At 55.8% G+C, this 24,141-nt stretch overlaps 1 protein-coding gene across 1 annotated transcript; it reads left to right on the forward strand.

Annotated features, from left to right (window-relative positions):
* Positions 1–8,762: 8,762 nt before the first annotated feature.
* Positions 8,763–23,106, forward strand: PCDH12 (protocadherin 12). Its single transcript, XM_062189743.1, has 4 exons — positions 8,763–11,969; positions 15,858–15,958; positions 18,095–18,246; positions 22,299–23,106. Exons 1-4 carry the CDS (start codon positions 9,093–9,095, stop codon positions 22,739–22,741), a joined length of 3,573 nt encoding a protein of 1,190 aa, XP_062045727.1. The 5' UTR covers positions 8,763–9,092; the 3' UTR covers positions 22,742–23,106.
* The last annotated feature ends 1,035 nt before the right edge of the window (positions 23,107–24,141 follow it).

The raw sequence follows: 24,141 nt of genomic DNA on the forward strand, positions 1-24,141 counted from the left end.
GGCCCTAATGCCCACGGCATTTGTCCCAGGGCTGGGACTCAGTCCAGGTCTCCCGTGTGGGCGGCAGGAATCCACATACTGGGGCCATCACTGCTGCTTCCCAGAGCGCATACTAGCAGGAAGCTGGATCCGGAGGAGAGTCTAAGCCAGGACCTGAATGAGGCTCTTTGATGTGGAATGTGGGCATCCCCAGCAGTGGCTTAACCACAGTGCAATGCCAAATACCCACTGTTTTTTTTTTAATGGAGGCTTCATCCAAAAAAAAAAAAAAAACAAGCCCTGGAAGCTACTACAGTGAAAGCACAATTATAAATAAGCATTTAAAGGGCTGCCATGTCCCTGACTCGGCTCTAAGTGCGGCGTTGGCTAAGCTAAGCCTTATAGCAATCCTTTCACAGAGACAACCACCACCACCCTTATCACCAAGGAAATGGATCACGGAGACGCTGATGGACTTACCATTATCACACAGAGGGGAAATTCAGAACCCAGGCGGAGTCCTGAACCCACATCATTAACCCCAGTGCTAAGCTCACACCAAGTCAACACTTCATCCCAAGATCATGGTCAGCTGGGGCTGGAAGGAGACGCGACCAGGTCACCTGTGTGACTAGCTTCCCTGGTCAGTAGAGCCCAGGCAGTCCCCCAGGTCACCCACCCCAGGGTTACATACCAGGCAGGCACCTGCAGAGACCCAATGAGGCTGACTGGTATGAAATGTTGCCGGCGCGCCGGTGCAAGGTAAGATTTGATTTACAGTAACGGGCACAGAATGATCATGTTTATACTTGCAACCTGGCATTTTATTATTATTCCCCTGAATAACAGCAAAAAGAGTTTTGTAACCCCAAGGTAACATGGCTCTGTATGAAGGGAAGAGGGGTGAGATTTAGCAGCACCTGCCACCGTAAATCAGCGTGCGGCTGTTCCTCTCGGAGCTCCAGGCTCAACTCCTGGCTGTCATACACTTATAAAGGGAAGCCCCATGAGAATTTATGTAACGACGGGAAGACTCATTTTCCTTCCTGCAAGAGCCTTTCGGAAGCAAGGAGAGAATTAGGCTGATTAGATTCTATATGAAGAAAAAACCAAACTGGTGGTTTAGAGGAAGGGAAAATGTGGGTCAACTGGAGCGCTTTCCCTGGCCAGAAACACTGACCTTGTAAATAGAGAAGAGCACGCTGCCTTCCTCCAGCTGCTTGAGAGCCTGCGTGACTGCAGGATTTAACGAATGAGTGTGGTCCAGGCCTCCTCCTGGATGGTTCTTTCAGGGTGGGAACAGATCAACCCTGGGGTCATGCAGACATTCTTAAGACACAGTAGGACCAGTCAACAAGGCGCCTCCTGAATATTCATGCATAGATGAGGCCCTCTGTCAACAGGCTTGATTTCTGTGTTTATTGGTATATTTTCAATCCACTATGTCAACCAACATTCTGAAAAAGAAAAGAAACTTGCATTGAGAGCACATATTATTTCTGGACAGGGTTGGAGATAAAAATACTTGTACTAAAAAAGTGATCATTGTTTATTTGAAATTCAGATTTAACTGGCTATCTTGTATTTTTGTTTGCCAAATCTGGCGACCTATTTTGGAGCCGATAACCCCAAGTAAGGGAAAGGGCTGAGCAGAGTGTCTGAGGGCCATGTCCACATGCGAGTCAGAGGATGGAAAACCACAGGAGGAGTCACAGACGCAGTTAGAGTCTGCAGAAGAGTGGAGAGGGGCTGTCAGCTCAAGTCCTGGCTGCTCCACTTCTGACCCAGCTCCCTGCTATGCACCTGGGAAAGCAGAGGAGAATGGTCTGAGTGCTTGGGCCTCTGCACTCATGTGGGAGACCCAGATTGAGTTCCAGGCTCCTGGCTTCAGCCTGGCCCAGCCACAGCTGTTGTGGCCGCCTGGGGAGTGAAGAGTGAACAGGGACCTAAGGCCTGTCAGCCATTCTCCCTCATTACCCAAAAGAGATAAACATTGGAGTGTATTCCTTGCCCTTGAAACTCAATTGGGGCCGGCGCTGTGGCTCACTTGGCAAATTCTCTGCCTGTGGCGCCGGCACCCCAGGTTCTAGACCCGGTTGGGGTGCCGGATTCTGTCCCAGTTGCTCCTCTTCCAGTCCAGCTCTCTGCTGTGGCCTGGGAAGGCAGCGGAGGATGGCCCAAATGCTTGGGTCCCTGCATCCACATGGGAGACCAGGAGGAAGCACCCAGCTCCTGGCTTTGGATTGGCGCAGCGCCGACCATAGCAGCCATTAGGGGAGTGAACCAACAGAAGGAAGACCTTTCTGTCTGTCTCTCTCTCACTGTCTATAACTCTACCTGTCAAATAAAATTTTTTTTAAAAAAAATGACAACTGTCTTATCAATTATAAATACATCTCACACCTCTAGACAGTACTATATATATAAAGAAACTCAGTTGGGTCTCATACCCTATTGCCTTCACACCCCACCCCACATTCTTTTCTTCCAGGTCCCCAAGGCCTCACCCAGTTCCAGGAATTCCCCGCCACCTGCTGCCCCCTACCCCACCCCTAGCCCTAGCCCTCCTTAAAAAGGCCTGGCCCCTGGGGGTTGGGGCCTTCTGCCACGAGCTCCATCATGTACACGCAGACAGTTGTTCACCCACCTCTGCGGATTTATTTTCTCTGAATAAATTCAGTCTGGCTGTAAATTCATACACTGCCTCCTCTCTATTCTGCTACTCTTTTTATTATTATTATTATTATTATTATTGACAGGCAGAGAGAGAGAGAGAGAGAGAGAGAGAGAAAGGTCTTCCTTTTCTGTTGGTTCACCCTCCAATGGCCGCACTGTGCCGATCCAAAGCCAGGAGCCAGGTGCTTCCTCCTGGTCTCCCATGCGGGTGCAGGGCCCAAGGACTTGGGCCATCCTCCACTGTACTCCCGGGCCACAGCAGAGAGCTGGACTGGAAGAGGGGCAACCAGGACAGGACCGGCGCCCCGACCGGGACTAGAACCCGGTGTGCCGGTGCTGCAGGCGGAGGATTAGCCTAGTGAGCCGTGGCACTGGCCATATTCTGCTACTCTTTCCCTAACATTTTGGTGCCCCATGTGAAGAGGCATCAATCTGCAAATCTTTTCCTAACAGAGTGGATTGAAGATTTCTCTCTGCCTCTCCCTCTCTTTCTCACTCTGCCTTTCAAATAAATAAGTTTTAAGGATTTATTTCTTTATTTGAAAGGCAGAGTTACATAGAGAGAAGGAGAGATCTTGCATCTCCAGGTTCACTCCCCAGATGGCTGCAATAGCCAGAGCTAGCCAAGCCAGGAGCTTCATCTGGGTCTCCCACATGGCTGGCAGAGGCCCAGACTTTCGAGCCATCTTCTGCTGCTTTCCCTGGGCCATTAGCAGGGAGCTGGATTAGAAGTGGAGCAGCCAGGATTCGAGCCACCTCCCCTATGGGATGCTGGCATTGCAGGTGGAAACTTTATTCACTATACCACGGTGCTGGTCCTCAGATAGGTAAAAAAAAATCTTTTTTTAAAAAAATGAAGGGAGAACCAGGGGCGTAGAGAGCTCTGATGAAGGATACAGGTGTGGAGGAGAGGTGGATGCTGATCGGGTAAGAAGCCTGCATGGCTGCAGAGTTTGGCCCTTACAAGGTTACTACTGCTGCTTTTTCAAAATGTCCATTTTGTTTGTTTATTTTGAAAGAGCAACAGAGAGAGGGAGAGAAGACAGAGAGCTCCATCTTCAGGTTCACTCTCCCAAATGCCCCCAACAGCTGGGGCTGGGACAGATCGAAGCCAGGAACCTGGAACTCCATCCGGGTTACCCATGTGGGTAGCGGGGACTCAAGCACCTGAGCCGTCCCCTGCTGCCTCCCAGGGTGTACATCAGCAGGATGCTGGACTGGAAGCCGGGTCACTGGGACTCAAAGCAGGCACTCAGATAGGCTTCACCTGCTGCATCGCTCGCCCACCCCTCCACCTGCTGTGTTGCACACCCACCCCAACGGGTGCTTCTAAGCTCTCATCAGTGGTTCCTAATGAGGGTCGGGTGGAGAAAGGCTGTGTGCCAGAATCGCCTGCAGGATGTTAGGACTGAAATCTATGGAGCAGAAGTGGTGCCCGTCCCTTCTGAGGGCTGGGGAGAGAGATGTGTGTGTCACCCTTGTCAACTCAGAATTCATGTGGTCCAATTCCAGGGCCAGGTTGTGGCCCGTCGTCCAGCCACCCCCTCCTCTCAGCTGTTTTTCTTTCATTGCGTAGATCCTGGAGCCTCTCTTTCCAGCCAATCTGCTTCCAGCTCCCCCAACCCTGTCCCAAAGGAGCTGAAAGAGGAAGCCTCTTAGAAGGAGGGAGAATGGGGCTGGCGAAGGGAAACGCGGGAATTTTCTTGCCATTCTTAACCAAGGCACAAAACCTTTTCATTTCTTGAAAAGCCCTACTTCTTGGCAAATTTCTCCTTGCACAGTATATTCTTCTCTCAGCACTGGGCCCAGAAAGGGTGCCATGGTGAAGGAGTGGACAGCTGCCTCCTATGCCAACAAGGTTCACAGAGTGCCAAGCCGGTGGTAGGGGACCAGAACATGTACCCGGGTCTCCCAGTCAGAAATCCTGGCCTGTCACTGTAACCAGGCCTTCCCCAGCGAAGAGGCTGACCTTGGAGGCTACAGCCGCCGGCCCCACTGCAGTGACCCTGAGGGTGGTGACACCTCCCGTCCTCCACACAGCAGCCTTGGTCCTGATGCTGTGGATTCTTTAGGAGCCAGCCCAGGAGTCTAGAGCCCTGGGAAAGTGCAGCCAGCCCAGCAGGACATGCATCATGGGGGATGTGGTCTTAGCCTCCATCCAGCCGTCTGCCAAGTCCCCTGGGGGGCAGAGTTACACCTGCTGGTCTCCCTGAGCCCTCCAGGTTCCTTAGGAAGCTGTGCATTTTGAAAAATTCCTCTGACCCCACCCTGCCCATCTCACCCCTCAGGCTCTCCTGATGGCCAAAGATCCAGACACGAGCAACCTCAACGTCGGTGATGATGGAGACCTTTGAGTACCACTTCCCATCCTGTCCTCTTTTTAAAACTGGACTTCAGGGAAACTGTCCTGGGCTGAAAACCTATTTTCAAAACTCAGGAAAATGCCACTTTCCTGACAACCTCTGGTGACAGCGCCATTCACCCCTGACATGGAACTGCTAATGACCAGCTGCCCCTGCATCCCACGAGGAGGAGAGAGAGTGACTGAGTGGGGACCTCCTTCCCACAGGTCAGCACCTGCGAGTGCTCTGCTGCCCTGTGTGCTGGCTTTGGATCCTTGTAAGGGCCAAATGCCCCCAGTGCAAATAAAGCAAACACACAACAATGGAAACCACCTGAGAAATCCAAATTCAAACTTTTCATGATTTACAAGTCTGTTGTTAGCATCTGTGGTCCCAGGCAACACAACACAATATACCCACACACATGTGCATGTCACACAGATTGTTGATTGATGGACGCATAGATACCAATGTCCTCTCAAAGAGTGTAAATGTTGGAACCACTGTTGTGTGCAGTGGGTTAAGCCGCTGCCTGTGACGCCAAATGGGAATGCAAGTTTGAGTCCCAGCTGTTCTGGCTCTGATACCACTCCCTGCTAATGTGCCTGGGAAAGTAACGGTGGATGGCCCAACTGCTTGGGTCCCTACACCGACTGTGGGAGACCCAGAAGAACCTCCTGGGTCTTGGCTTCAGGTTGGCCCAGCCATGGCTGTTAAGAACATTTGGGGGCTGGTGCTGCAGCATAGCAGGTAAAGCCACCGCCTGCAGTGCCGGCATCCCATATGGACAATGGTTTGAGTCCCGGCTGCGCCACTTCCGATCCAGCTCTCTGCTATGGCCTGGGAAAGCAGTAGAAGATGGCCCAAGTCCCTGGGCCTCTGCACCCGTGTGGGAGGCCTGGGCCTGGAAGAAGCTCCTGGCTCCTGGCTTCGGATCAGCTCAGCTTCGGTCATTGCGGCCATTTGGGGAGTGAACCAGCGGATGGAAGACCTCTCTCTCTCCCCCTCTCTCTGCCTGTGCTTCTCTGTTACTCTGCCTTTCAAATAAATAACTAAATCTTTAAAAAAAAAATTTTGTGAGGAATGAACCAGCACAGGGAAGATCTCTTTCTCTCTCTCTGTAAATGCCTTTCAAAATAAATACATAAATCTTTTTTTTAAAGTGTACGTGTTCACACAGGTGAAGTCATGAATCCTGCAGTGCCTTCCGCAGCACTGGTCCAGCTAGGTTTCCAGGAAGAGGCACCACTGTCACCTGTGTGTAGCTTCTTCCACTGTGCCCCCTGCAGCCGGGCTGGAGCTGAGGGTACTTATGAACCCAGGCACCTTCTGTGCCTTTGCCTCTGCCTTTGGCCACCAGATGGCGATTTGGAGACATTCGCACCCCCAGAGCTCCGCATCAAAGCTGCCCTGCCTTCCTCTCCGTGGCTTCCGTCCTCCCTCCCTCTCTGTTCCTGCCACTTGGCTCTCCCCAGGGCAGCCAAAAGGACTCCCTGGAGGGGAATCTGCATGACCTTGGGCACATGTCCTAGCCCTCTGGGCTCCTCGCGGTCAATCTGATGGCGCATTGTGAGGCTGGCATAGGAGGGTGAGGGTAACACACTCAGGACAGGGCTGGTGCACAGGCTGCTTTTCTCAAACGCTTCAAAAACTGGTGACCCCCACTTCTGTCCCCAGCCCCACCCTCCCCCTCACTCTCCCGCACAGGCGCCCTTGGAACACCATGAGGAGCCAGCGTCCACCTTGCAGACCCAGCCTCTTCTGTTCCCGACACACCCTGCCCACCCACCTGCCTCTGGCTGGCTCCTCCGCGCCTCTAGGAGCCAGTGAGAAGTCCCCTTGAGCAACCCTCCTGCCCCCGACCTCCAGCCTTTCTCCTGGGCTCTTTGCCTTTCCCTGCCCCCACGTAGATCATCAGCCCCTTGAGGGTCACTTGCCTTGCTGCCCCTGCACACAGTAGGACAGACCCTGAGGCCATCACACAGCTGCCTGTCACCTGAGGGCCTCTGGTCTCCAGGGTCAGAGGCGCAGCACCTTGCCCACAGAGCTGGAGGGGCCCTGGGGCCAAGGAGGCACAGAGAAAGGTGGAAGGTGGATGTAGGGCCAGTGTCATCATTTGCATGCTGAGACACAAAACCTGACGCTCAAAGGCAGGCTCCGGTCCCCACAGCCCTGTGCTGAGCCCTTTGGGGTACTGGGTCCCAGAGTGCCCTCTCTCCCAAGGAGGGCTGTAGCTCCACTCTGAGAAGGCAGCTGTGGGGCTGCCATTCTCGTAAGCCCACTTTGATCCCTCCAAATGCTTCCCATGGCCTTCACGATGCATCCTTAGTACGGAGCCCATGCCCTTCGCGGGCCTGTCTGTCCCCAGAGCCGTGCTGCAGCAAACGGCCCCATTGATTCACGCCCTTGGCTGCGGCTTCACGGTGAGAGCGCTGGGAAAGCCCAGGAATGGGCTATAGGTGACAAGAAGGAAAAGACAGAGGAAAGGGGAGGGCATGTCCATGGCTGTCCCTCAGCCATCCCAGTCCTCATGGCCATGGGCCTCCCCTCCCACAAGCCCCGGCCGGTGCCACTGGGGTCCACAAGGGACCCCTCTGGCCCCCAGACTCAGCTGCAAACACCCACCCAAGTGAAACGGACCCTCAATTCCCACTGCCTCCAATGCTTCACGACCTTCGGCGTCGGCCTCAAGGTGAGTGTGAGGCTGGGGCTACAAGCTGGGAGGACCAGAAGAGGCAGCCGTGCCCACTTCCTCCTCCCTGAGCCGCGGCTCCGTGATAAGGGGAGCAGCATAAATCAGGAATCGGGCTCCCTGGAAGGCCTTGGAGGAGCTAGTGACCCCAGGACTGTGGCATGAACGGAGGTGGGGAGAGCAGAATGGGAGGATGGGAGAGAAAGACACAGAAGACAGGGAGAGGAAATGGGGGGCGGCGCATGCAAGTCCCCAAGACACAGGCGCGCCAGAGCGGAGGCTGGGGCTTCCCCAGACAGGGAAGTCTGGACAGATGCAGAGAACAATGGATGGCTGCAAGGGGAGGGGAGGCAGCCGGGCGGTTAGGTCAGCTGTGGAAGCCAAGGCCACGGGCACCTTCACGCGACCGCCCCAGGCCCAAGGCAAAAGGCAGAGGCAGCCTCAAGTTGGGAGGAGTTGTACAGATAACAGCCACCAGCGACCCAGTGGCCAGTGACCCTGTGGCTCGGGGCTGGGGCCAGGCCGAGGCACTTTGTGCGTGGTTCTGTGTAATCCTCACAGCTTCCTGCTGAGTGGCCTTGGGTTCCCATTCCCATCCTCACTAATCCCGAGGTCAGGGGGCGCCCAGGGAGGTTAAGTGACTGGCCCTAGATGACGCAACTGGCAAGTCACTGGGTCAGGATCTGAGCTGGCCGTTCTGCTGTGAGGGCTTCCCAGGGAGACAAAAAGGGATGATGAGGTAGAGCGAGATGGAGAGGTAAACAAGCCCGGGGGTGGGGGTCAGAGTGGGGACAGAATCGTGGGAGACAGGGAGGAGACGCAGGGAGTGCGGCCGGCTCCCTCTCCCTCCAAGCCACCTCCCTGCGTGGACAGCGCCTTCCCGTCCGGCCTCCTCCTCCCGCTGGTCTGGTCGCTCCTCAGCGGCAGGCCACTGGGCTTCACAGGAAACACTCTTTCTCTAATTGGCATTGAAACTCACAGCCCTCCCTTTTCCTGTAGGTGGGGTTTCCATAGGAAAAAGCTGCTTCTCTGTTTCCCCAGCCTAGCAACTGTTTGGAAGTCAGAGCCCCACATCCTGCTCTCCCGGATCAAGTCCCTCCTGGACCGGCTCTGGTCCCCCGACAGCTGCAGTGGACCGACCGGAGCTGCGGCAAGGGGCAGGCATCTCTGACAATTCTATTTCCTCCATGCCTGGAGCTCTCAGATCGCTTCTGAGGAAGATGGGCTCTCCCGAAGACCCTGCTTGTCCCATGAGTGTTTAATTATGGGGCCAGGAGGTGCCAGCAAGTCTGGGGGCAGGAGAACAGGGCTCACCACTCGGTCCAGGAAACCCTGGAGGACTTGTCCAGGCTTTAAAGAACTGTAGGGGTTTCTGACTCGAGCCCACTCTGGCGGTAAGCACAATGCAACTTCTGCGGCTTCTGCTGGGGCTCTGGGGGCCCGGGGGCTACTTGTTCCTATCAGGGGACTGCCAGGAGGTGGCCACGCTCACGGTGAAATACCAAGTGACGGAGGAAGTGCCATCTGGCACAGTGATCGGGAAGCTGTCCCAGCAACTGGGCCGGGAGGACCGGCGGCCGCGGACCGGAGCTGCCTTCCAGGTCCTGCAGCTGCCTCGGGCGCTCCCCATTCAGGTGGACTCCGAGAACGGCTTGCTCAGCACAGCGAGGCGGCTGGATCGAGAGCAGCTCTGCCGGCAGCGGGACCCCTGTCTGGTCTCCTTCGACGTGCTCGCCGCCGGGGAGTTAGCGCTGATCCACGTGGAGGTCCAAGTGCTGGATATCAATGACCACCAGCCTCAGTTTCCCAAAGGCCAGCAGGAGCTGGAAATCTCGGAGAGCGCCTCCCTGCACACCCGCATCCCTCTGGACAGAGCTCTCGACCCAGACACCGGCCCGAATACCCTGCACTCCTACGCCCTGTCTCCCAGTGAGCACTTCGCCCTGGATGTCATCGTGGGGCCCGATGACACAAAGCACGCAGAGCTCGTGGTGGTGAAGGAGCTGGACCGGGAGGTGCACTCGTTCTTTGATCTGGTATTAACCGCCTACGACAGCGGGAGCCCCCCCAAGTCAGGCACCAGCTTGGTCAAAGTCAACGTCCTGGACTCCAACGACAACAGCCCGGTTTTTGCAGAGAGTTCTCTGGCGCTCGAAGTCCGCGAAGATGCCGCCCCCGGCACTCTCCTCGTAAACCTGACGGCCACCGACCCTGATCAAGGCCCCAACGGGGAGGTGGAGTTCTCCCTCGGTAAGCACGTGCCTGCACAGGTGCTGGACACTTTCAGCATCGGCGCGAAGACAGGCCAGGTGATTCTGCGCAGGCCCCTGGACTATGAGAGGGACTCTGCCTATGAGGTGGATGTCCAGGCCAGGGACCTGGGGCCCAATCCCATCCCAGCCCACTGCAAAGTTCTCATCAAGGTTCTGGATGTCAACGACAACGCCCCAAGCATCCACATCACCTGGGCCTCCCAGCCCTCCCTGGTGTCAGAAGATCTCCCCAAGGACAGTTTCATTGCACTTGTCATGGCACAGGACTTGGACTCGGGAAACAATGGCCTGGTCCACTGTTGGCTGAGCCAAGAGCTGGGCCACTTCAGGCTGCAAAGGACTAATGGCAACACGTATATGCTGCTGACCAACGCCACACTGGACAGAGAGCAGTGGCCCCGATACACCCTCACTGTGTTAGCCCAAGACCAAGGGCCCCAGCCCTTGTCAGCCGACAAACAGCTCAGCATTGAGATCGGTGATGCCAATGACAATGCCCCTGTGTTTGAGAAGAGCAGGTACGAGGTCTCCACTCGGGAGAACAACCTACCCTTCCTTCACCTCATCACTGTCAAGGCTCATGACAAAGACCTGGGCGTCAACGGGAAAATCGTGTACCGCATCCAAGACTCCCCAGTTTCCCACTTAGTAGCTATTGACTCAGCCACAGGAGAGGTCACCGCGCAGAGGTCGCTGGACTATGAGGAGATGGCTGGCTTTGAGTTCCAGGTGATCGCGGAGGACAGGGGCCAGCCCCAGCTTGCAGCCAGCGTCTCCGTGTGGGTCAGCCTGCTGGATGCCAACGATAACGCCCCAGAGGTGATCCAGCCGGTGCTCAGCGCAGGGCGAGCCAGCCTCTCGGTGCTGGTGAATGCCTCCACGGGCCAGCTGCTGGTGCCCATCGAGACTCCTGGTGGCTTGGGTCCTGCAGGTGCACACACGCCATCCCTGGCCACTCACGGCTCCAAGCCATTCCTTCTGGCAACCATCGTGGCAAGAGACGCAGACTCGGGGCCGAATGCAGAGCTTGTCTACGGCATTCGGAAGGGGAACGAAGCTGGTCTCTTCGTGCTCAGCCCCAACCTGGGCCAGCTGTTCGTCAACGTCACCAACGCCAGCAGCCTCATTGGCAGCACGTGGGAGCTGGAGATCGTGGTGGAGGACCGGGGCAGCCCCGCCTTGCACACCCAGGCCCTGCTGCGGGTCCTCTTCTTCAGCAGCGTGGACCACCTGAAAGACTCGGCCCGGGAGTCAGGGGCCCTGAGCCCCTCCGTGCTGACGCTCATCTGCCTGGCTGTGCTGCTCGCTACTTTTGGCTCGGGCTTGGCTCTGTTCATGTCCGTCTGCCGGACAGAGAAGAAGGACAGCAGGGCCTACAACTGTCGCGAGGCCGAGTCCACCTACCGCCACCAGCCCAAGAGGCCCCAGAAGCACATTCAGAAGGCGGACATCCACCTGGTGCCTGTGCTCCGGGGCCACGCCGATGAGCCTGGTGAGGCCGGGCCACCCCATAGGGACGCGGGCAAGGAAGCCCTGGTGGAAGCAGGCTGGGACCCCTGCCTGCAGGCCCCCTGTCACCTCACCCCGACCCTCTACCGGACCCTGCGTAACCAAGGCAACCAGGGATCGCTGGCCGAGAGCCCAGAGGTGCTGCAGGACACGGTCAACCTCCTGTTCAACCTTCCTCGGCAGAGGAACGCCTCCCGGGAGAACCTGAGCCTCCCCGATCCCCAGCCCGCCCTGGGCCAGTCACGCTCCAGGCCCCTGAAGGCCGCGGGCAGCCCCACAGGGAGGCTGGCTGGAGACCAGGCCAGCCAGGAGGTGCCCCTGAGCCCGCCAGCTTCCTCTGCGACCCTGCGGCGGCAGAGGAACCTCAATGGGAAAGTGACCCCTGACAAAGAGTCAGGGCCCCGACAGATCCTGCGCAGCCTGGTCCGGCTGTCCGTGGCCGCCTTCGCAGAGCGCAACCCTGTGGAGGAGCTCACCGTGGATTCGCCTCCCGTTCAGGTACCTTGGGCATGGGCAGCTCTTTCTCTGGCCACCTCCTCCCCCAACCAGCAGCATCAGGCACCCCAATTCGTTCCTTGGGTTCAGCTGGCCCTTTAAGAGGCTTTGGGGGGCAATGGTTCTGGACAGAGCTCTGAGATCAGGAGAGCTCTGCTGTGTGATCCTGGGAAAATTACTTACAGTCTCTGAGCCTTAGTTTTATAAGCATGATAGTAACAGAATGTGCCTCACACCGAGTCGTCCTGAGGATTAGGGTCAGTTAATGGGTGAGAAGTACTTCCTCACCAGCCCTGGCGAGAAACTAGAGGTTAGGAATATAAGCTTTGGAGCAAGGTTGCCTGTCTGAATCCTGACTGTGACTCTTCCTAGCTGTGAGTGACAGGGCAGTTGATCAGCTTCTCTGTTGGAGATGTTCCTGCTGACAGAGCTCGTCTCCTAAGTGTGCCTGAAGATAGAATGGGTCAGTGCGGCCTGCCTGTACAGCAGTGTTTGGTGTGTCGCCAGCGCTCGGCCGAGGACTGTCACTGCTTCTGTCAGGAACTGGCCCCTCTCCACTCTCCACTTGCGGAGCAAGCCTGCTTCCGGGCTCAGGGGCCGCTGCGGTTGCCCTGCCTGGGACCCCAGGGCTTATAGCTGGCCTGCAGGAGGAGGGAGTAGAAAGAACTTAAGCACTGTGGGGTTCAAAGTTCAACACAGCCACTTAGGAGCCAGGCGTGCCCGGGCAAGTCCTCTGTTTACCTCCCAGGGGTGGGGGACAGGAGGTGGTGAGGGTTAAATGGCATCGTTAAGGATAAAGTGCACCAGGATTTCCCCGGCACGTGGGAGCCCGATCGCAGGCCCAGATGGTTTTCACTGGGCCTGGCTGCCCACCCCAGGCACACTTCTGGTTGGCCAGGCCACCAGCTTGGGTTTCCTGTGCAGCAAGGACACAGCTTCCTTTCCCCGCCCCCTCCCCAGGAAGCCACCTGGAGATGGCCCAGCTATTCTGTTCGGAATGTTGTCCTGGGCTCTACCAGACCCAGAAATTGCTCAGAGCCGTTTGTTCTTTCATTCATTCATTCAACAAGTGCTTTTCGGATGAGCTCTTTGGGTCAAACGCTAGGCTGGCCACTGGTGTCCAAGACCACAGGGAGCAGGCCCTAGGCGTGACCTCATGATGGAAAGAAACTGGCCATCTGGGGTCTACAAGAGCTGAGATGCCTGACCCTCACGTCTTTCCAGCAACACAGCTCCACAGTGCAGTCAGCTCTGAGGTCAAATTCCAGTCCTGAAACTGACTGCTATGTAGCGGCTGTGAGCCTCGGTTTTAACTCTGCACAATGGGTATAATGAAATCTATTCCCTTGGGTTACTGCAGGGATTAAATGAGATTATATACAACAGATACTCGTTGAGTTTATCATGGGATCTATTAATAAGTAATGTATATGCTCTCACTCATTTGAATCTCATTTGAACTATGATGTGATTTTTTTTGAAAGTATGATTGCTTTTTATTTTTTTCTCCAAAGAAACTGTTTATTTAATGAGTACAAATTCTTCCCGTCATACCTGCTCTCCCGCCCCACTCCCACCCCTACATCCTCCTCCCTCTCCCATTCCCAGTCCCATTCTTCATTAAGAAAAAAAAAAAAAAAAAAAAAAAAACCTGTTCCTCGACAGTATGACATGATCATACTCTCATTATTATTCACTTTTTAAAAAATGTGTTTATTTATTGAAAGGCAAAATGACAGAGAGAGAGAGAGAGAGAGAGGAAAGATCTTCTACCCCCTGGATCACTTACCAAAGTCTGCCACGGGCAGGGCTAGGTCAGGCCAAAACCAGGAGCCAGGAACGCCATCTGGGTCTCCCGTATGGGTGGCAGGAACTTGAGCCCTCGGGCCATTACCCGCTGCCCCCCAGGGGCATCAGCAGGATGCTGTATTGGAAATGCTGGCTTCAGCCCAGGAACTGACATGGGATTCAAATGTTCTGAGCGGTGGCTGAATTCACCGTGCCACAATACCCACCCCTTACTGTTTTACTCCTGAGGAAACAGAACCTCAGGTGCTTAGGTAATCGGTCAAAGCCACACAGAGGGGACGTAGAGAAGAGAGATTTAGGTGTGACCCCCAGCGTAACTGGACTCCGGAGTCTGGACTGTAACTGCAAAGTGACCCCGAATGACGATGCTCAGCCCAGAGGCTGGCCTGCAGGGAGGGTCCCTGGCACGTCAGCTGGCACCCGGGCCAAGGAGGGCAGGCGGCTTAGGAGGGCTCCTGGGCCTGAGGGGGGAGGTAGGGTCTGCCCCGAGGCCAGCAGCGGGACCCTGGCCCTCTCAAGGCCCAGGGAAATCCCTGTCCTGGCCACCTCCTCTCCCAACTCTCTGCTGAGGCTGGTGCTCCTGGGCCTCCCCAGTGAGGAGTGAGTGGGCCCAGGAAGCGGGAGCAATGCTTCCAGATGGGACGACCCAAGCTCCTTGCATTCAGAGAGACTTTCCAACATTTTCAAGCCACCTAACTCATCCTGACAGTGCCAGCCTCACTTTAGAGATGAGGAAGCTGATGTGTGAGGTCTAACTAAAAGCCTGCCCTTCATCAACAAGCCAGAAACGACCTTGAGCTAGGACTCTGCCTCCCAAGACTTGCTCTGTGGCTTCTCACTCACAGCGCCCTACGGGGTCTGGCCCCGACCTCTCGCACACCCTCTGCCATCTCTTTTGACCTTTCAGCATCCAGTGCTTCCGCCTAAAGCCCCCTTCACCCTCTGCCCAGATGCTCACTCTCTTTCCACCTGCCAAACTCCTGTGGATCCTGTGGATCTCAGGAAAGGTATCCGGCATGCAGCAGGTGCTCAATAAATGTTTGTTCCCCTAAGTGCATAAACATCCCCTGCACCACCTATGCCACTTCCTCCCTGCTCCAAGTTGGGCTGAGAGCCCCTGCCACCACTTCTCTCACAGACCCTCATCCTCTCCCAACACCCAGATCCAGTCCCTGCGGTGACCATAGCCCTGTCCCCCGCCCTGAACCCGACAGTGCGCTCCCTGAGGCTAGCCACAGCACTCCTTCCTATTCCCATAGCAAGCACCATGCCTAGTACCAAGCACTTCCTAAGTACTCACTGACTGATGGAAGGATGAGTAAATGATTCTGTATATCACCTGGCTTCTCTAAAACACAATCTGATATCTGGCCCACAAGTGGCCCGAGTGTCTGAATTCCACCCAAGGAGAGAAGGACAAGGAGAGGCAGGCACTTGCAGTGGTTAAGTCCCCGCATCGGAGTGCCTGAGTTCCAGTCCCAGCTCCTCTCCCAACTCCAGCTTCCTGATAATGAGCACCTGGGGAGGCAGCAGGTGAGGGCTCCAGCACCTGGGGCCTGGCCACCCGCACGCGACACCTGGATTGAGTTCCAGGCTCCTGGATTCAGCCTGGCCCAGCCTCATTGGTTGCAGGCATTTGGTGAATGAACCAGCAGATGGAAGAGATCTCTCTTTCTCCACCCTGCCCCCCATCCCAGCTTCAAATATAACAAAAATAAACAAGAAAACATTCTTTAAAGGAACAATGAATTTATGGCCAGGAAATGTCTTTTCCACTCCATTCCCCAGGGGCCAATAGGAGCAGGTCACTTGGGGGAATGAGTGTGAGGGGACGGCCTGGTGGGTCCCCACGCTCTCCCCCAGACACACAGGTGCTGGGGTGGGTGATGTGGCGAAGCAGGGAACCTGCCCGCTCAGGTCCCTGTCTCCATCATGCAGCACCAACCCCCATCCGATCCCACAAACATCTGAAGCCAGAGGAAAGACTATAAAAAGAAAGCCCCGGCATTGAGGGAAACATCCGGCGAGGAAGTGTGCTGACTCGGAATTGTGTGGAATCAACAGATTTTTCCTGTCTTGTAGCAAATCTCCCAGCTGCTGTCCTTGCTACATCAGGGCCAATTCCAGCCCAAACCAAACCACCGGGGAAATAAGTACTTGGCCAAGCCTGGCAGCGCCGGCAGGTAAGCGGCACGTAGCTCCCCCCATCCCCTACACGCCCGACTTCCCAAGGTCCCCACCGCCCGCCCCTCATCCCTGCAGCCTCTGTGAGCTGCACATCCTAGACACTGGTCACATCTGTGAGCACATCCTAGACACTGGTCCCCTGGGAGAGGACAGCAGAGGCAGCCATCCCCCTTGGTGGGGGGGCCTGGCCCTGGGGCGACCGTATTTATAGTACAGTATTTACAGGGCCCGTAGTCACGAAGGAAATGACTTCATCCCTGAGGCTCTGTGTCTCTGTCCCCTGACTACAGAGGTGCTATAAATTGGCTCTGGCTTTCACCTTTCCCTCTCCCGACCCACAGACATGAGATGATGCCTCCCCAGCAAGGAGGTGGACGTGTGGTTGTGTCCCTTTGGGAAGTCCTAAGATGGATGAAGCCTCAGGAGGGCATCCCATCAATCTTACTCCTTGGTGGAGACACCGAGCTGCTAAAATGTTCCATCTAAAGCAACCATGTAAACTGGAGCAAGTCAGATAAGCTCGCAGGGCTTCTGTCATTGGCTGTAGAACTTGTAGCGCTGGGGTGAGGATTTAACGATCAAGTGTGCTCCATGTCCCTGGTCCAGTGCCTGGCACATAGTGGGGGCACAAGTGATGCTGCCTGGCACATAATGGGTGTGCAAGCAACACTAAGCCCTTTCCCCCTGCAGTGACTTTGCCCTAAGGTTGCAGAGCATGGCCGGGTCTCAGGGCTGCTAACTCCTGGGTCGGTATTCCTGCCCTAACAATTAGTAACTTCATTTTTGCAAGCACCGTGAGGGGTAGTGCAGTACTGGGGCGAGTACTGGAGAAAAGTTCAGCTTTTCCCCCTGAAGATCAGTGTTTTGAATCTGCTGAGAAAAGCTGTAACAAATACATTTGATGGTGGCTTTATGTGACACAGGAGACCTTAGATGGAAGATCCAAAGACCCCAGAAGCACTCTTTATCTTTGAGTAGACGAAGCTTTGAGGGGGCATGGACAGCTGTATAGAAATACGATTGGACAACGAGGGTGTGAGCTGATGGTAATAGACCGAGTGGGGAAACCCAGCAGGGCCGTGTGTTCAGTGTTCTCAGCCTCCCGGGGCAGCTTTCTCTCCCCCAAGGTGTGGGACAGGACCCTTCTGGGATGAGCGTCTTAGGGTCTTAGACCTGCAACCACAAAACCAGAGCAGAGAATTTCTTTTCGGCTACAAAGAAGGACATTAGGGTCATGGTTTCAGGTTTAATGCCTGGCCCTGGGGAAAAGCAGTTCTGATTTCTCTGATCTGCCTTGGAGAAGAGGAATTCTGGTTTCCATGACTTGCCCCAGGGGAGAAGGAGGAGTAAGAGACAGGAGGGCTGGAGAAGTCAGAGACTTTGAGACCAAGGCCTTCCCTGCGGGTTTTGTTTTCTGAGCCCCAACCGTACCCAGATGCCAGAGTCCCAGTGGCCTGGACTTGAACTCATGCTGTACCACCTGGGCGAGCTGCAAAATCTTTATGTGTCTTGGCTTTCTCGTTTGTAAGATGAGGTTGATAGCAAGAGAACCCCATGCAAGTGCGAAGGGTGCGAATGAGATGGCGCATGCACAGGTTATCGTTGTCACACCCATTTGGCACCTTCCCACCAAACACAGCAGCCAGCAGGGGCTCCTGGGCCTTCAAGGCCCTTGGCTGCCTTCTCACGCCGTCTTCAAGAGATTGTGGGAAGGAGGGTCTGGCTGGAGACCGGGTGCAGATGGTGGATTCGGAGCCACTTCCTGGGTGTCCAAACTCAGTGGCACTCTCCACAGGTCCGCTCTTCTGGTCTGGAGCTTGGCCTAACACAGGGAGGAGGGAGCACTCAGCCTCCCAGACACAAAGGGCGTATTAAGCACCCACTGCATACCAAGTCCCTTTCCTGCAGTGTCTCATTTCACCCTCACGACACCACCTGAGCCGGTGTCGCTGGCGACTCCCACTGTGCAGATGAAGAAGCAGCAGGCAGGAGGGCTGGGACCCCATAACCAGGCTGCCCCGACGCTGGGTCCCAGCTCCCTACGAGGTTGCACAGACAGGTGTTGATGAGCACGAAGGAGCAAATGAGTGTGGGAAGCGCCTCACTCGTGGCCCCCTTGGTTTCCTTTCCAGAAGTGCAGTCCCAGACACGGATGGCCCAGGTGCCGGCACTGGCGGCCCAACAGAACCAGACCAGGAGGAAGGGCCCGTGGACCCTGAAGAGGACCTGTCTGTGAAGCGGCTGCTGGAGGAAGAGCTGTCAAGCCTGCTGGACCCACACACTGGTAGGGACTCCCCAGGGTACCCCGAACCCGCCTCTGCCCCCACGGCCTTCGTGCTCCATTCCGGTGCAAGGAGACAGGCACCCTGCACCTGGGAGCAGCGTCAGCCCCAGAAAGCGTGTGTCTGCTTCAAGATGAGGTTCCCCTTTGATGATCAACTTAGTTTAATTTTTTTTTTTTGACAGGCAGAGTGGACAGTGAGAGAGAGACAGAGAGAAAGGTCTTCCTTTGCCGTTGGTTCACCCTCCAGTGGCCACCGTGGCCCACGCGCTGCAGCCGGCGCACCGCGCTGATCTGAAGGCAGGAGCCAGGTGCTTTTCCTGGTCTCCCATGGGGTACAGGGCCCAAGCACTTGGGCCATCCTCCACTGCCTTCCCGGGCCATAGCAGAGAGCTGGCCTGGAAGAGGGGCAACCGGGACAGAATCCGGCGCCCCAACCGGGACTAGAATCTGGTGTGCTGGTGCCGCAAGGCGGAGGATTAGCCTGTTGAGCCATGGTGCCGGCCTCAACTTAGTTTAATTTTAAAAGGTTTATTCATTTATTTGAAAGGCAGAATGATAGAGAGAAAAGGAAAGACTGTTGGCTCACTAGGATTCAGGAACTCCACCTGGGTCAGCTGCATGGGTGGCAGAACCCCGAGTACTTGGGCCATCCCATCGTCTGCCGCCTCTCAGGCATATTAGCAAGAAGCTACATTGGAAGCTGAGATACAGGCATCCCCCTAAAGCAGTCACTGGCATGTCTTTGGTGTGGTGAAATATCCTTTTAGCATGGGAACTGAGTCAACCCTCTACAATGCTAATGCCTCTAATTCAAACCAAAATAATTTTTTGTAGGAAAAATGACTAGTTTTGGCACTAGCTGTGTTACTTGAACTTTATTTTTTTAGTTCTCCATTCTCTAGTTCACTGTCCGAATGGCTGCAATGGCCAGTGCTGGGCCAGGCTGAAGCCAGAACTCCCTTTGGGACTCCCATGCAGTTGGCAGGGGCCCAAGCACTCGGGCCATTTTCTACTGCCTTTCCAGGCTCATTGGTGGGGAGCTAGATTGGAAGTAGAGCAGCTGGGACTTGAACCAGCACTACGATGTGGGATGCCCGTGTTGCAGGCGGCAGCCTAACCCACAGTGCCACAGCAGGCCCGGTTCCTTGGACCTTAATTCAAGAATCTGCTGGCGGTAGTCTCCTTCCCACCTTCCCCCTGCCACACTGGTGGTTTCTCCTGCTGAGCACGCTGCTCGTCCGACCACCTCTGTGCTGTGGCTGTGTCTCTAGTTCATCTCTTCCTTGCTGCAAGTGGCTGCACACCCCCCAAAGGTGAGGCAGCGACTTCTCTTTCCTCCACTAAAAAACGTAGCCGCCATTTGTGGGGCACTCTATGGGCTCATGAGAAAATCCTGGGAAATAGGGGCTGTTCAGGATTCCCATTTCATAAAGGAGAGACTGAGGGTAGGGGTGGGTTAATAGTGTTAATGGTTACTCATAGTTATTAACGCAAGCAGTGTGGCTCCGAGTTTTAGAGCCGTGCTGTTCAGTGCAGCAGCCACGGTCCACATGTGGCTATTTAAATGTAAATGAATCAAAAGGAAATCAAGTGAAATCTTCAGTTCCTCCACCTTCCCAGCTGCCTTTGCAGTGCTCTTGAACCACACAGTGCTGGCGGCTGCCGCTTTGGATTCTGTCTCTATGCCCAGCTCTGGCTGCAGGCTCAATTCCCGAGGTCCTGCCTCCCCACAGTCCAGAGGGCACTGAGCCTGGGAGGAGGTGGGGCCAGGAAGGAAGTGGAGAATGAGAACCCTCATGCACCCAGGGCCTGACTGCCACGGGGCTCCTGGTGTGTGTGTCTTGCTGCTTCAGACAAAAGCCCGGCCTGAGGATGTGACCAGGACCCTGTACTGACTGGATGGGCTCAGTGGATGCTCACAATGGCAGACAAGAGTACTGCTGGGGGCTCAGGGACCTTTTCCCAAGGTCTTGCTGACCCTAAGGGGCAACACAGGGAAATCAGACCCAGGCACTCACCCGCAGCTGGAAAGGGGCGTGATGAGGAGTGGTGCTGTCACTCCAGGCCTCTCTCCTCCTCTCTGATCCTTCAGTTGTTCAACAAGCGCTCACTTGGGAGCCAGACCCCCAGCGTGGGGCCAGACCCCAGGACCCAGCAGGCGAGGGGCCCTGCCTGGCCTTACCTCCTGCATGGTCCAGCACTGAATGCAAAATAGAGAATCTCTGATATATATCAGATTTGGCTCTACTTTGGGGTAACTTTTTCAAATTACATAAGTATTTGGTTCATGGAGAAAAATACATACATAAACAGAACAGATCACTTCTGTCCGGGGTGGTGTCAGTTAACACTGACAGATCCAGGCTTTCATTTGGCGCATACTTCAAAATGGCTAACCTTATGCAAACACTAAGAAGAATAAAGTAGGTATTGTGCACCCCTCACCACACACAAGTGTTTTTTTGTTTGTTTGTTTGTTTGTTTGACAGGCAGAGTGGATAATGAGAGAGAGAGAGACTGAGAGAAAGGTCTTCCTTTTTGCCATTGGTTCACTCTCCAATGGCCGCTGAGGCCGGCGCATCTCGCTGATCCGAAGCCAGGAGCCAGGTGCTTCTCCTGGTCTCCCATGCGGGTGCAGGGCCCAAGGACTTGGGCCATCCTCCACTGCCTTCCCAGGCCATAGCAGAGAGCTGGCCTGGAAGAGGGGCAACCGGGACAGAATCCGGTGCCCTGACCTGGACTAGAACCCGGTGTGCCTGCGCCGCAAGGCGGAGGATTAGCCTGTTAAGCCACGGCGCCGGCCACAAGTGTTTTCAAAAAGACCATTTCTCCACTACATCACAGACTTGCCTTCCTGTCCTCTGGCTTCACCTCTGGGGCTAGTGTTTGGAGGATGACTTTCTGCTGAAGAGATGGAACAAGAAATGTGGCTTTGGGGACCCAGGGGACAAGTTTTTAAATTCTCAACCCTAAAAAAAAAAAAAAAAAAACTGGGTTGGCACCGCGGCTCTCTAGGCTAATCCTCCGCCTGCGGTGCCGGCATACCTGTTCTAGTCTCGGTCGGGGCGCTGGATTCTGTCCTGGTTGCCCCTCTTCCAGTCCAGCTCTCTGCTGTGGCCTGGAAGTGCAGTGGAGGATGGCCCAGGTCCTTGGGCCCTGCACCCGCATGGGAGCCAGGAGGAAGCACCTGGCTCCTGACTTCAGATGGGCGCAGCATGCCGGCCACAACACACTGGCCATAGCGGCCACTTTGGGGGGGGTGAACCAACAGAAAAGGAAGACCTTTCTCTCTGTCTCTCTCTCACTGTCTAACTCTGTCAGAAAAAAAAAATTCCCAGCCCTGAAGCTGCCCTAGTTTCTCTCCTGGGAGAGCCCTCAGGCAGGCAGCTGCAGCCCAGCCAGTCTAGAAGCCTCAGAGAGTGGGTAGGGGACTGCGGCCCCCAAGGCTTCCGAGCCATGGGACCTAGGGTCAAATGCAGGTCGGGTAGCCTTGATGTGTGGCTTACCTACCTACGCTGGGCTCCTGTTTCCCCATTCATAGAATGGGGACCATACTCTTGACCACACAGGTTTGTGCAGAGGGTGAATGAGATAAACATGTAACTTGCTCAGCACCTACTAAGTGCTATTAGGGATGGAAGCAGAAGGCAGCCAAGCTAGGAGCTGCGGCTTTGTCTAACAAAGGCGGTGCCCCCAGGGAAAATTCTACCTTAAGGGGTGAAAGCCCTGGCTGGGTTCGGTAGCAGACAGCTGGACCTGAAATGCACCATGGAGCGGGGAAATTCTTTAGAATCAGCTGATTTCCAGTCCTGGGCCTCCAGCCCCTCCCGCCTCCTCCCCACCCAGCTCACGGGGGCTTCAGTCTTTGCCTTCCTGCCTCCTGGCTTCCTTGTCAGGGCCTCTTCCTTCCTGTCCCCCTCTGGCCACCCCATCCGTCCCCTACCATTTCCCTTCCCTCCTTTGTCCACTGCCCTCGCCCTGCCCATGGCCCCACCCCTGCCGCCTGCTCTTCCCTGGGCCCAGCCTCACTGTGCCCCTCCTCCCACCCGCAGGCCTGGCCCTGGATCGGCTGAGCGTCCCCGACCCTGCCTGGATGGCCAGGCTGTCCTTGCCCCTCACCACCAACTACCGCGACAACGTGATCTCTCCCGACGCTGCAGCCTCGGAAGAACCAAGAACCTTCCAGACGTTCGGCAAGGAGGCAGGGCCCGAGCTGAGCCCGGCCGGCACACGACTGGCCAGCACCTTCCTGTCGGAGATGAGCTCGCTTTTGGAGATGCTGCTGGAGCAGCGGTCCAGCGTGCCCGTGGAGGCCGCCTCCGAGGCACTGCGGCGGCTCTCGGTCTGTGGGAGGACCCTCAGTCTGGACCTGGCCACGGGCAGAACCTCCGGCCTGGAAGTGCAGGAGGGCCCAGGTGGAAAGAAGGGGGTCGAGGGCCAGAGTGGCAGTGACAGCAGCAGCAGGTGCCCAGGAGCACACCCTGGGTGCCTCTGAATCCAAGAAGCAGAGGTCTTGAGAGATGTTAGAGAGGCCAGGCCTGGGGACCTGGTTTTTGACATTGTGGAGAACTTGAGGGTGACTAATGCTGTCCCCACAGAGGAGGCGATGGCCCCAGGGGTGACAGTGGACTGCCTGGAGCAGCCCCTTATGACGGGCTCTGTCCAGGGACAGTTTGTGGCTGAGATAAGTGTTTGCTGGCAAAACACAAGCAGGGTGGGGAGGGTGCACCCTGCAGCAGGATGGATGCCACGAGCATCCCATGAGCAGGAGGTGGCCTTGTTGGGTAGCTCGGGATCAGGGCACCAGGTCCTGGGGTGCCAGGCAATGCTCCCTGCCCTACTAATAAAGAAAACAAGGCAGTCTGCTCTCCCGTGTGCACCTTTCGGGAAAGACAGGTACGAGTGACAGAGTGAGGAGGGTTCTTTGTCACCTGGCCCTTGGGAAGAAAGTCCTGGTGGGCCTGGCTGGGAGTGGGGCATGCCGATGCTGCCCCACTGGTGACAGGTACACAAACGATGGACGCACATGCTCTTGACCTCTTGCCTCCAGCAAAGGATCTGCTTCCAAGCTGGAAAATTAGGGCTAAGAAAAGCATGACTATTTATAGAGCATTTCCATGAGCCAGGCACCCAGCTTTATAGTTAGGGTTTCGTTTGATTTTCCGTAGACTCTGGGAGGCAGGGATTGTTATCCCCATTTCACAGACAAGCAGTATGAGGCTCAGGAAGGTTGAGTTTCTCCCAAGATTGAGCAGGGGGGAGAGATGGAGCCAGGATTTGGATCCGGACTGGTCCAACATTCATTCACACCCTCAGCCCTGGCCCAAGGCTGCCAGCCAAGGCAAAGAAAAGGAAAAGCCCCAAGGGCAGCTTCTGCCAGTGGTGGACTAGCCTGAGCCCCCCTCCTGAACCCCTCGGCCTCGCATGCACACACCCGTGCTGAAGGAGCATGGGCCCCCTGTCCCGGCACAGGCCCCTGCCCTTTGCTACGGCACAGAAGGTGCAGAAGTCACCCCTCCCCGTCCACAGGTGGCCTGTCCTGCGAGCATTCAGATCTGGGAATGCCGGCCCCAGAGGCCAGCGTGTGACCTGGGTCTCTGCAATCGACACTGACAGCAGCCGGCTTTCCAGAGGTGGGTTGGGGGTGGGGATGAAGAACAGCCACTGTTTTCCCAGGGTTCAGCTTTGTGATTTTCCAGGAAAATTCCACGCAGGCAGTTGGCAAGCTTCTAAATGTCTCGCAGACATTGGACGTTCCTCTGTCTGCGCCTCCTTTTGTCCCTGCTCGAGTTCATTGCCCACACCCACTGTCCATCAAATCAGGCCAATTATACTGCCCACTGGGGACTGCGGGGCCTCCTCGAAACCTGAACAGTCTGGCATCGCTGTCACCGC

This window comes from Lepus europaeus, chromosome 4 (assembly GCF_033115175.1).
Source record: "Lepus europaeus isolate LE1 chromosome 4, mLepTim1.pri, whole genome shotgun sequence".
NCBI classification, from domain to species: domain Eukaryota; kingdom Metazoa; phylum Chordata; class Mammalia; order Lagomorpha; family Leporidae; genus Lepus; species Lepus europaeus.